Raw genomic sequence first — 12429 nt, 5'->3', positions numbered from 1 at the left:
ACTGTGTTCATTTGCTTTTCTTGAAAAGATAGTGACAAGGTGCATTTCCCTATTATGTGCTACAGATTTTCTGATCTATTCTCATGTGGTAGAATAATAAGGCATGATGGATCTGAAACATTCATAATAGAATTAAGACCTTATATTCTAGACTGTAAGGTTTTATCACAATGTTAATACTTCGCATAAATCTTGATATTTTTTTAAGCAAATTTTTAGTTTTCTTTATTTTTAAAGACTTTTTTAATAATAAACATATCCTCTTGGTCATTTTGGGCTTTTAGCATTAGATGCTTTTAGTATTTGCAGAATTAAAAGTTGAGTTTTATGTGCAAGAATGCATGTTTTCTGGAGATTGTTTTAGGACTCAGCTGGTATCTTTAATCCCCTGATATTGTACCCAGAACCTACTGATTCTGTTTGACCTGTATATTAGTGATGGGTGAAGATCTGAGAGGACTTTTTTTTTTTTGAAATCTTAACAGCTGGCTGCTATTGCAAAAATTGTATTTCCTGTCAAATTCACAGTAGAAATGCACTTTTTTATGTACAAAAGGGTTGCTTGATTTATATCACAGAACGTCAGTAATAACAAATCTAGCCAAACAGGTAGGAACATTATCTATTGCTGTTTTGAGGTGGAAAAAGTACTATCTTTGGTTTTAGTGTTGAATCCATGATACTAATTTTTCAACAGGTAAGCTTGGTTTATTTAGAAACCTATAAAAATCCTTAAGTCAAGGGCTTAAAAAGCTTCTACATGTCAATGTCAGAGTACTTTGCATAAGAATTAAATTATAGCTTGCATTGACTGTGTTGCATGAATTAATTTTTGTGTATGTTTTTGAGCACATTTGATTTGGTTATTTAACAAAGTATTAGGTTCAGATCAGTATTTGCAAAGATGCCCTTTGGGTGACTGAGCATGCCAGTTCTCCATTTGTATTGCTTGGAGTTTTGTTGAAACAATCAATTGAACAAAAACAAACAAACAATAAACAAAATTCAAAAAACATTCTTTACTTCTCATGACTGAAGTCTAGGTATGGTTGATTAAGTAGCTGCAATTGCAGGCTGTAACTACTAGGATTCATTGTTACTGCTGATGAAATAATATAAACCAAAGCTTGTGACAAGCAGAATAACTATTTCACATGTTATTTACATTGAAATGGGTGCTCTACAGAAGAAAAAAAAATGATGTGGAAAGAGTGGTCTGCTCTGGAGTAAACACTAGCTGACTGCCTAGTATTTTAATATTTTGTGTACTCTACAGATTGCTTTTCCTTGGTGCCTGGAAGCATTTTTGTTTTCCCCAATAAACTTAGCTGTAAGTTAGTGTTGCTTCATATTTTTGAAGCAGCATTGGCCGTTAAGAGTTTGTTGTACCTGTCTTGCATGTTCTTTTCACAGTGGGAGCCGTCTAGGAGGCCTCATTACTGTGATGTGTTTCTTTTTCAACCATGGAGAGGTAGGTCTTCCACAGTTTTTTTTTTTTTCGTTTTTTTTTTAAGACTAAGATTGATCTCATTTCCTTGAAGATATCGATGTTGCTTATCTACTTGGGGATGAGTGCACAAGGTTAATAAGAAAGGAATAAAACCTTACTGAAAGCAAAATACGCTACAACTTTTATGTATCACTGTCCAATGTGTCACCTTAGATTAAAAACAAAACAAACAAAAAGCCCAACAAAGTAAATATATTGTAAAGTGGTTCTGAGATTGAAATCTCAGCAGGACATTAAGTTCAAGTTTCAAAACATCAAAATCTCTTTTTGTCTGTGTTCCAGACATAACTGGGCTAGATGTACCATGTGAATAAGCTACAGAAACAGAGGAGGTTTTATTTAGATTGCTACGTATTTTACCAGAAATTCATGAATACCAAACCAGCAAAGAAACCCATTAGTACTGCTGTACTATATTCTATAGCCAGGACGCATAGAATTTAGAAACTGTAAACATACAGAGACCCCATAGGAGAGCTTCCCTCTCTGTGGATGACAGGACCTGAGGGAGGGGCAGGGGAGAACAGAGATAATACATGCTTTAGGGAAAAGACATGTTAGTATATATATTTATGAAATATTTATTTTATTTGTAATTGGAGTGCAACTTTGCATTTAATTTATACTTTATAAGCATTTATTTTACACTATTAATTTAACATATTTGTAAAATAGCAAAGCAAGCAAAGAATTGAATGGTGCTGATTCTAGTGACTTCTCTGGTAAAACAGTATTTTAAAAAATGTCTTTAAGATTCTAGGAACTGAAGTAGAAGGGACGTCATGGCATAAACATGCTATAAACTTCTATAAATTCATGATGGTCCATGTTAAAATAAACTATTTCTTTGTCCTGTAGTAGTAAAGTGTGGGAAAGGAATTCGCAGGGAGCTTTGTGCTGTTTCACACGTCCCTGAGTTAATGAGAACAAGTTAGTGAGATAATGAGGAAAACAGTGGTAGAACCAAAAACTTGAGCAAGGTCGAGATAAAGTAAATTGGCTACAGTGTTAAAGATGAGCTTTGGGCAGTGGCCAATTGCTGGCTGGCTCAAGGCGCGTGTCTGAGGGTCTCTAACCAATTGTAAGACAGATTCGGGCGCGTGGACAGCGCGTGGGGCTACGGGGAAAGTATATGTAGTAGTGAAAAAGGGCAATAAATGTCTCCTGTTCAAGAACCATCAGGAGTCTGTGTCTTGCATCCCTTCAGTAAAGAACCTGTGATGATGAGTATTCAGTGCCTAACTTAGCCATTATATTTGAGGCATGAAGTCTCTATTACCATACAAATACAGTTTATGTTAAAACACATTTCGCTTTTAGACCTAGATGGGAAGAAAAGAGAGTTCTGACCTTCCCAGTCATTTCTGAGCTTCCTTAGGCTGTGTGGTTGCATTAACAGTTACAGAGCTCTTCCTTGTCTATGTACAGTCAGGGGTGTACCCTGGCATATGCATCTATCTCAGAAACAAAAAGGTTCTTAAAGAAAGGAGCTGCCAAAGTTTGCTTTGCCTTGAATGTGTCCTGCCTCCATGCTTCCATTTCCCCTGTAACTTCCATTCCTCAAAATACCTGAATTCCTCGAGTCCTCTCCTCCAACCTTTGTTACAGTCGCGTGTTTTGTACTGCCGCCTTGGCTGTGGCCCGTTTGGAGCTCCTTGCACGATGATCCTGCTGTGTCAGTTGGCTGGTGCCAGGTCAGCACTCTCTCAGTTCCCATTGTTGCCCATTCCCAGTACACTGAGCTGGTGGAAGGGGATGGGGAGCAGGATGTGGCCCTCTCTATCCATGAGGAAATGGTTGGCGACCTGCTACAGCACTTGGATGTACGCAAGTCAATGGGGCCAGATGGGATCCACCCGAGGGTACTGAGTGAACTGGCGGAGGAGCTGGCCAAGCTGCTTTCCATCATTTATCGGCAGTCCTGGCTGTCAGGGGAGGTCCCAGTCGACTGGCGGCTAGCAAACATCTACAAGAAGGGCCGGAGGGTAGACGCGGGGAACTATAGGCCTGTTAGTTTGACCTCAGTGCCAGGGAAGCGCGGCACTTGCAGGACAACCAGGTGATCAGGCCCAGTCAGCATGGGTTTATGAAAGGCGGGTCCTGCTTGACGAACCTGATCTCCTTCTATGACAAAGTGACACGCTTAGTGGATGAGGGAAAGGCTGTGGATGTGGTCTACCTTGACTTCAGTAAGGCTTTTGACACCGTTTCCCACAGCATTCTCCTGAAGAAACTGGCTGCTCGTGGCTTGGACTGGCATACGCTTCGTTGGGTTAAAAACTGGCTGGATAGCTGGGCCCAAAGAGTTGTGGTGAATGGAGTCAAATCCAGTTGGAGGCCGGTCACTAGTGGAGTCCCCCAGGGCTCAGTGCTGGGGCCAGTTCTCTTTAATATCTTTATCAGTGATTGGATGAGGGGATTGAGTGCACCCTCAGTAAGTTTGCAGATGACACCAAGTTAGGTGCGTGTGTCGATCTGCTCGAGGGAAGGAAGGCTCTGCAGGAGGATCTGGATGGGCTGGACCGATGGGCTGAGGCCAACTCTATGAAGTTCAACAAGGCCAAGTGCCGGGTCCTGCATCTGGGGTGCAACAACCCCAAGCAGCGCTACAGGCTGGGAGAAGAGTGGTTGGAAAGCTGCCTGCAGAGAAGGACCTGGGAATACTGGTTGATAGGCAGCTGAATATGAGCCAGCAGTGTGCTCAGGTGGCCAAGAAGGCCAACAGCATCTTGGCTTCTATAAGAAACAGTGTGGCCAGCAGGTCTAGGGAAGTGATTGTCCCCCTGTACTCGGCTCTGGTGAGGCCGCACCTCGAGTACTGTGTTCAGTTTTGGGCCCCTCGCTACAAGAAGGACATGGAGGTGCTCGAGAGAGTCCAGAGAAGGACAATGAAGCTGGTGAGGGGTCTGGAGATCAAGTCTTACGAGGAGCAGTTGAGGGAGCTGGGCTTGTTCAGCCTGGAGAAGAGGAGGCTCAGGGGCGACCTTATCACTCTTTATAGGTACCTTAAAGGAGGCTGTAGCGAGGTGGGGGTTGGTCTATTCTCCCATGTGCCTGGTGACAGGATGAGGGGGAATGGGCTTAAGTTGTGCCAGGGGAGGTTTAGGTTGGATATTAGGAGGAACTTCTTTACCAAAAGGGTTGTTAGGCATTGGAATGGGCTGCCCAGGGAGGTGGTTGAGTCACCATCCCTGGAGGTCTTTAAGAGATGTTTAGATGTTGGACTTAGTGATATGGTTTAGTGGAGGACTTGTTAGTGTTAGGTCAGAGGTTGAACTAGATGATTTTGGAGGTCTCTTCCAACCTAGACCATTCTGTGATTCTGTAAAGAAAAGTATTAGTTTGTGTCCACCCCTTGTGGAGCAGACATGGCTCCCTTAGGAAACCAGATAAAAAGATTTCAACTTAGAGGTATTCTGTTGACAGGATTGTGAGGTTTCACTGAAGTACAGAAACAAGAAAGGGTCTTTAAAGAATTTTTGACCTAAAAAACTACTGTCTTTCACATACTGGCTGTGTAGATTCAACATGTTCCAGTGATGATGTCTACAGAGCATTAAAATTGATAGCTTAATACTTGCCCCTAACCAATGAGACACACCCCCAAAGCAAGACACGTAGAATTCAGGAGAACTTGCGAATGTGGATGTGCAAGGTGCAGGAAACTGGTGAAGCCTAGGATGGAGCCGGGGTATTCCTAAAGGTGACACATACCTTCGGGATAATCGCTGTTGTTGGAGTAACACCTCACCACAGAATCACAGAATGGCCAAGGCTGGAAGGGACCATCTAGTCCAACGCCCCTGCCATAGGCAGTGATGCCACCCACTAGATCAGGTTGGCTGAGGCCCCATCCAGCCTGGCCTTGAACACCTCCAGGGATGGGGCATCCACAGCTTCTCTTGGCAACCTGTTCCAGTGCCTCACCACCCTTCTACAGGGAAGAATTTCCTCCTAATGCCTAGTCTATCCTCTTTTAGTTTTAAGACCATTCCTCCTTGTCCTATGCCTTCTTACTGGTAAGAGGTATAAATGGTGTAAAATGGGCCTGATTTCTACCCTAAACAGAGCTCCTTTTGTCTGAGAAACTTCCTGTGCTGCTCTGTGGAGAGCAGCCCATGCTGGAGCAGTCCGCTCCTGAAGGACTGCTCCCTGTGGTACGGCTCCTGGGCTGGCACTTCTCAGGCCGGCTGGCATTTGCTTCTGCCCCAGGTTCAGGAGACTCTTTCTGTCAGCCTTTTTCCTGCTAGAGCATGGTCACCTTTATGGCTGCTGCCCTCACCCAGTGACCCAATCCCATGATAATTTCCCATCCCCCAAATGACTTCAATCTCGGTTGCTTTTTAGGTTTTATTTATTTTTTTTTCTTAAATGTGGGGTGCGAGCTGGCAGCCTGCATGGTCACCAGCTGGCTCCTCCTGCTGGGCTCTACGCAGCCATGATGGAGAGTGTCCAGAGTGTCTCTACTGTCCAGAGAGCGTCCATACGAAGATGGTGAAGGGCCTAGAGGGGAAGACATATGAGGAGTGGCTGAAGTCACTTGGCCTCTTCAGCCTGGAAAAGAGGAGGCTGAGGGGAGACCTCATCGAGGTCTACAGCTTCCTCACGAGGGGGAGTGGAGGGGCAGGCACTGATCTATTCTCTTTAGTCACCAGTGATAGGGCCCAAGGGAATGGTGTCAAGCTGTGACAGGAGACATTCAGGCTGGATATGGGGAAAAGGTTCTTCAGTGATAGGGTGGTCACGTGCTGGAACAGGCTCCTCAGGGATGTTGTCACGGCATCAAGCCTGTCGGAGTTTAAAAAGCGTTTAGATTATGCTCTCAGTCATGTGGTCTGAATTTTGGGATAGACCTAGGGGGATGCTAGGAGTTGGACTCAATGATCCTTGTGGGTCCCTTCCAATTCAGAGTATTCTATTCTATGATTCTATTGCATTTTATTTCTAATTTTTAGTGGGAATAGCCATTTTGATTCCTTTTGTTTGCATGTCAAAATTATCCACTCTTTAAAATATTTTTTTCTTTCGTAATGCTTATATCAAAAAATATTTACTTGAAACAATTTTATTCCTTGTCAACCTTGACTGAAGGTGTTTGAATGGACCAACCCTCCCCATTTCTCCTCTTGAGTTAGAAAGTTCATAGGTTTCGTCAGCACCTCTTTTAGTTGATTCTGTTCATTTTTTGAACAGAACTCTCTTTTCAGCAGTCTTTTCTGGAGCATGTGTTAACATCCATCAGAGTATTTTTCCTTCAGCTTTTTTTCACGATTAAGTCTATACTAATTCTCATTTGCATTCATTTATTTTGGCCTTCTGTCACTTACACAGTCAATTTTGTCATGTGTGCAACAGAAGAGATGTACAGGAACCGATGTGTTTTCCTCATTGAAATTGCTTTATTTGCTTTCGATTACATGTTGTGCTAACTGATTGCAGCAATGGGAAATGGTATTTCAGACTGGGGGAGAAACTCTTAATCTCCTGAGGGTTGTATTTGTATGTTTCCTGGCCACAGGTTCAATGCTACCTATCTTACAGAGGCTGGCTAATTAAAATGGAATTAGACAAAGGAGATGGGTAATACTGTTGTATAAGCTAGGTCTGTGTAAGAAAAGCTATATAAATATTTTGTAAAAGCATACTTAGCAATTTACAAAAAGTCGAGTGCTAAATATGTATAAGCATGATTCTCTCTGTTGCAACCGTAAATAAATAGGATTTCAGGATGTAGTTTTTTGAAACTATTTCTGCTAAATGCTGGGTGAAAGCCTTCTAGATGTTAGCTACATAGTGGTAATCAAAGCTTTCTTTTACTTTTGCTGGTAAACCTTGGATTTCAAAGTGATTGTATTTCCTTTTGTTGAGACTTCTGGTGTTCTTTACAACAGATTCCATTTAAAGTATGATTTCCTGCAGGTTAACTGTTTATGCATCTGAAACACCTCTGTATGTAAAATTGAAATAGTGTGATGAATATTATTTGATCATGTAGGAACATCAATTTAAATTGGAAAAAGGATATAAAGTAATGTGCTTAACTGTGAAGTTAATATATATTATTATATATTATTATATATATTATATATATAGTTATATATTTTTTTTGATGGTCATTGCCATCTGTAAGCATTTTCTAAAGAGCTGAATAGAAAGATAGAGGATGGCAGTTAAGTAGTTGAGCTGTTTGCCACAAACCCCAAGAAATTCATGAAAAAGCTATTTGGTTGATGTCACTGTGTTATCCTTTGCTTTAGGAGAGTTCAAGAGTGAAAGATGTGAATAAGAACAGCTGTGTAAGAGCTTAATTTAATCATTAGGTTTTATTGGCCTATTTTGAAGAGCCCATTCTATAAAATTTTCCGTGTTGATGCTGCTAGAAATGTAAAATATTTGCAGCCTAAATAACTAGTGTAATGAAGAGTATGTTGGTTTCTTCTTCAGATCCTTTCCTCACACACTTTCTCCATGTAAGTGTGGCAAGTCACTGCATGAATTTGAGAATGATTTCAGTTACCTGAATAACTTTTTACGTTCAGCAGAAGCAGAGCCAAGCAGCTGCTTTCCTGTCTGTTTCTTGGGATATTCTCTAGCTGTCATACTTAATTTTGGAAAAGCAGTAATCTATTTTAATTAAACAGTGCGTCATACACCTTAAGTCTGAAAGCTGCATCCTTTTTCCTTCTCTATTCTGCTTCTTGGCTTATGTTTTGTTTGTTTGTGTTTTGTTTTTTGGTTTGTTTTTAAGCTTGTGAATAAAAGCTCGTGTAGTTTGGGTTCTGCTTTACTGAAGTACCTGTGGTCATTCATTTTGAAATACAAATGCATTGCTTTATGAAAATACAGCAGCAAACATTATCAGCTAACCCGGTTCTTATTTTTAGTGCACTCGTGTCATGTGGACTCCGCCTCTTCGTGAAAGTTTCTCATACCCATTCCTTGTGCTTCAGATGTTGCTTTTGACCTATATTCTCAGGTACCTCTCAATTTATACTTAGCTTTTTACAGCGACTTTAAAAGAGAATGTCACAGGGCATGTATTTAAGAACATTTATTTAAGTATTTATTTATGTGCCTTGCTATGCTGTAGGAGTGATATCATTAACGTGGAAACCTTCCTGTGGCTGTTATGTTGCAGACTCTGCACCAGTAAAACTGCAGTCATGTTACTCATGTATTAAAAGGAAAATTTTTGCAACTTGAAGACATGATTAAAATAAAAATCAGAATCACTAATTCGGCAAATACATGTGTAAACTAAAAAAAAAAAATCGGACTTTTTGGTTGATGTCACTTCCTTCCTTTGAGAAACAAGCTGATAACCCCATCAATTGGTTATGGCCCTCTTGGAGAGTGGTATGTTGATTGCACGTAGCGTAAGCTTATGCTATGCAACAGAGGATTCTATAGCACCCATAAGCTAGAATGTTCTTGCAGTTTTTGTGTTTATTAATTCAGTCTTTTAAAGCAATCTAGTTATAATAATGCAGGGATGCCCCTGAATTTGTTAGCCCTGCTTTTCAGTGGCTGTTTCTGGCCCGCAAGGTGATCGTGTTACTGTTTTGCCTTTGGTTTGAAAATAAGCATGACTGGTTGAAAAGCCCTCAAGTATTAACAAACTCCAGCACATCACATTTGCAGTATATTTGTGATTTAGCTGAATTTTGTTGTAGTTATTGATGATTAAACCAAAACATGTTTCTATCATCTGTCACTAATGTGTGTTTGTTAGGTAAGGAAGAAATGCGTGCTGTCTAGAAAAATACTTTGAGGAATAGTTTGTAGAGTGATTGCTAGATTTCATATTATAATGACACCTCCTCATTTAATGTTAAATTGTGAAGTCAAACAAAAGCCAAGAAAATTAAACTTCAAGTTAGGTTGATTCTAGTGTATATAATCTGTATCCATAACTGACTTTTAATTAGATACATGCACTTCTGTTCTTCAAATGCTGGTACTTAAAATAGTCTTTGATCTTGCTTACCAATGAAGAAGCAAGGTATTTAGCCTAGGCGTTTCAGCACGAGGATCTGAAAAGGTGATAAAAAACATAAAGACTTAACTTTCAGGTTCTCAGTTAGAGATCCTGCTTCAAGAGCAGCTCTGTTTTACGTATAGCAGTCTCCTAATGTAATATAGGAAGTATATTTGAAAAAGAGACTAGAACTTAAATTCTCTGTTATTTGCATCACTTAAATAATAGCTTAAACTCATGCTTAGCAGGACTTCCGATAGTTAATCTTGAGAGATTTTAGGAGAAACCAAAGAGTATTTTGCAGAATTTGTTCAGACTGCTGTGATCTGTTGGGTTTGGGTTCTTTTCGGAAGAATATTTATGATATCCTGAGTTTTGGAGGCCACTTGGGGAAACTTGAATCATGACATATTTCTGATCTGATCTCAAAGCTAGGAGTAAATAAATAAAACTTTTCTAGGAAGACATGGAAAATAGAGTGTTTTCAGTCAAAGGTGAGTTTCATATACTTGTGATTGTGCTGAAATCCTTTATCAGGATTGCTGGCAAAAAAAGAGTTGCAGAAAGTAAATATGAAAGAAGGGTGAGATAGAATGCTAGAGGAGTAAAATCACTGTTGGGTGCAGACTGTTGTGAGAATAGTTGTGAATTCAGCTGAAAAGAAAATGGTTGTGACCTGACTGTACTTGTTACATGAAGGTGGACCGCTGCATGGAATATAGTTTTGACTTGCTGTATTACATATTGCCAGGAAAAGACAAACTTGGTAATGTTATATCATATCGTTAAGAAACACTAAGCATCAGAACTATTGTTTTTGGAAACCGATGGAAAAATGATACTAAATTTACTTGAACATTGTTACTTTTAGTGGATCAGTATTGCTAGCTAAATTCCAAGGTAACTTTATTATTATTTTTTTATTCCATTCTCTGTTTTACTTTTTGATAATATGCAAATATCTGTGTAATTTAACTTACTGATACCTATTCTGTCTCTTTTTCCCAAGGATTCCGAATATTAATACAGGAAGCTTGATTGCACTGTGTGTTTCTAATATCTTTTTCATGCTTCCCTGGCAGTTTGCTCAGTTTGTTCTTCTAACTCAGGTAAGACCGTGTCCACCTCTGCATAGCCTCTTTGTCTTCTTTAGGCAAATTAACTACTTTCTATAGACAGTCACTGAGTTCACAACTATTGTTGCTTTCATTTTAGCCAGGCTTTACTCTTGCTCTTAGGAAAGATTCACCCCATTTATCACACCATTTTTTTTTCTATTCTTAAATTTAAAATTGGACACCACGCAGTCTTCTTTTTCCAGGACTAAATAATTTACTTATTTCTTAAAAGCAGCCTCCATCCTAAGGTCACTGCATTTGAACAAGTGCAGAACATGGGAAAACTTTGTATATTGAAGTACAAAAATAAAAGGTGTTGATCTTGCATTGCTTTGGGCTATTCAGATATTTATTTATTTATTTATTTATTTTACAGAGGGCAAAGTTTGCATGGCATGTGATATTTGGCATGATTTTGCATGATTTCCTATTTAATTTTAATAAACCTGAGAGTAGTGGCAGAATTTCTCTGTCTGAGAGCTCAAGCAGTTGAGTTAACTTGAACTAGCGCTGACATGTAGCATATGCTAATGTGAGCAATAGGATACTGGTCATACAGCACAATATCTTAATGCTTAAGTTGACTGAAATGTAACCTGTTGATTGAAATCCATCCATGTTTCCATACTTTTTCCCTTGTCTGTTGCACTCAAAAGAGATGTTGCTCGGTTTGAGTTGATAGTATATATCAATTGTTCAAAACTGTGTATGCAAATATCCTAAGTGGAGAAGAAGAAGCCATTAAACTCTGTAAGACATTATAAGAAATCCATTGCTATAACCATTATAAGATGTTGGGTCTGACACTTATAGGTTCGATTCATAATTTCATGAATTTTCCATGTGACTTTTAGCAAGCTACCTAATCAGTGAATCTCATTTTCCTCAGCAGCAAATTGTGATGTTTTAGTGCTTTGCAAAAATTTGGGGTTAGTTAATGTTAATGAATGCTTTTTTTTTTTTTTTTCTAAAAAGTGAAAGATGTGTTTAGTGCTGTGTTGTGATAACTTCCATTTTTGGAAAACCAAGTACCTACTTCTTAAATACTCAAATATGTTTGATAACTGTTATTCAGAGCAGCAAAATTAAAGTTTCTTGAAAGAAGCTGTTATAAAATGCCTAAGTATGCACTTAGCAAAAAAGCACCAGTAAAAGTTGGTTTATAATTGTTTGAGTAATTAGTTTTTGTATGAATATGTATTTGCTAGAGCAAGTACAACACTGTAAATTGTTAACTATTTTTTTTTGCTTTTCATTCTAGATAGCTTCATTATTTGCTGTGTGTATTATGGGTTATATTGACGCCTGCAAATTACAGAAGATACTCTCTGTTCATATGGTAACTTTTTTTTTCAAATTAAAACTTCTCAAACAGGTTAAAGTATCAAAACAGTGTGTCTGAAGTGTTTTCATTAGTTTCAAAGTGATTAGAAATGTGCAATAACAGAATAGAATAGTTCATTTGGAAGGGACCTTCAAAGATCATCAAGTCCAACTGCCTGACCACTTCAGGGCTAACCAAAAGTTAAAGCATATAATTAAGGGCATTATACAAATGCCCCTTGAACATTGACAGGCATGGAGCATCAACCACCTCTCTAGAAAGCCTGTTTCCGTGTTTGACCACTGTCATGGTAAAGAAATTATTCCTAATATCCATTCTGAACCTTCCCCAGCATAGCTTTGTGTCATTCTCTTCCATTTTATTGTTGGTTACCAGGGAGGAAAGACAGGTGCCTCCCTCTCCACTTCTTCCTCAAGAAGTTGTAGAGAGCAATGAGGTGACCTCTTAGCTTCCTCTTCTCCAAGCTAGCCAGCCCAAT

The 12429-nt window shown here is 39.4% G+C and overlaps 2 protein-coding genes across 8 annotated transcripts in view; one reads left to right on the top strand and one right to left on the bottom strand.

Moving 5' to 3' along the window:
• The window catches only part of SEPTIN7 (septin 7), a 594594-nt gene that overhangs the window by 413569 nt on the left and 168596 nt on the right, over nucleotides 1-12429 (bottom strand). The window lies entirely within an intron of this gene.
• DPY19L1 (dpy-19 like C-mannosyltransferase 1) overlaps nucleotides 1-12429 on the top strand; it is a 71768-nt gene that overhangs the window by 36638 nt on the left and 22701 nt on the right. For all 6 annotated transcript variants that reach the window (XM_080581792.1, XM_080581789.1, XM_080581790.1 and 3 more), the window contains 4 exons: nucleotides 1414-1471; nucleotides 8395-8486; nucleotides 10498-10597; nucleotides 11868-11945. In XM_080581792.1, the coding sequence (XP_080437918.1) occupies nucleotides 1414-1471; nucleotides 8395-8486; nucleotides 10498-10597; nucleotides 11868-11945 (328 nt within the window). The remainder of the gene's footprint in view (nucleotides 1-1413; nucleotides 1472-8394; nucleotides 8487-10497; nucleotides 10598-11867; nucleotides 11946-12429) is intronic.

The sequence above is a fragment of the Anser brachyrhynchus genome, assembly GCF_964034855.1.
Source record: "Anser brachyrhynchus genome assembly, chromosome: 2".
Taxonomy (NCBI): domain Eukaryota; kingdom Metazoa; phylum Chordata; class Aves; order Anseriformes; family Anatidae; genus Anser; species Anser brachyrhynchus.
This window is presented reverse-complemented; position numbering and strand designations above follow the sequence as displayed.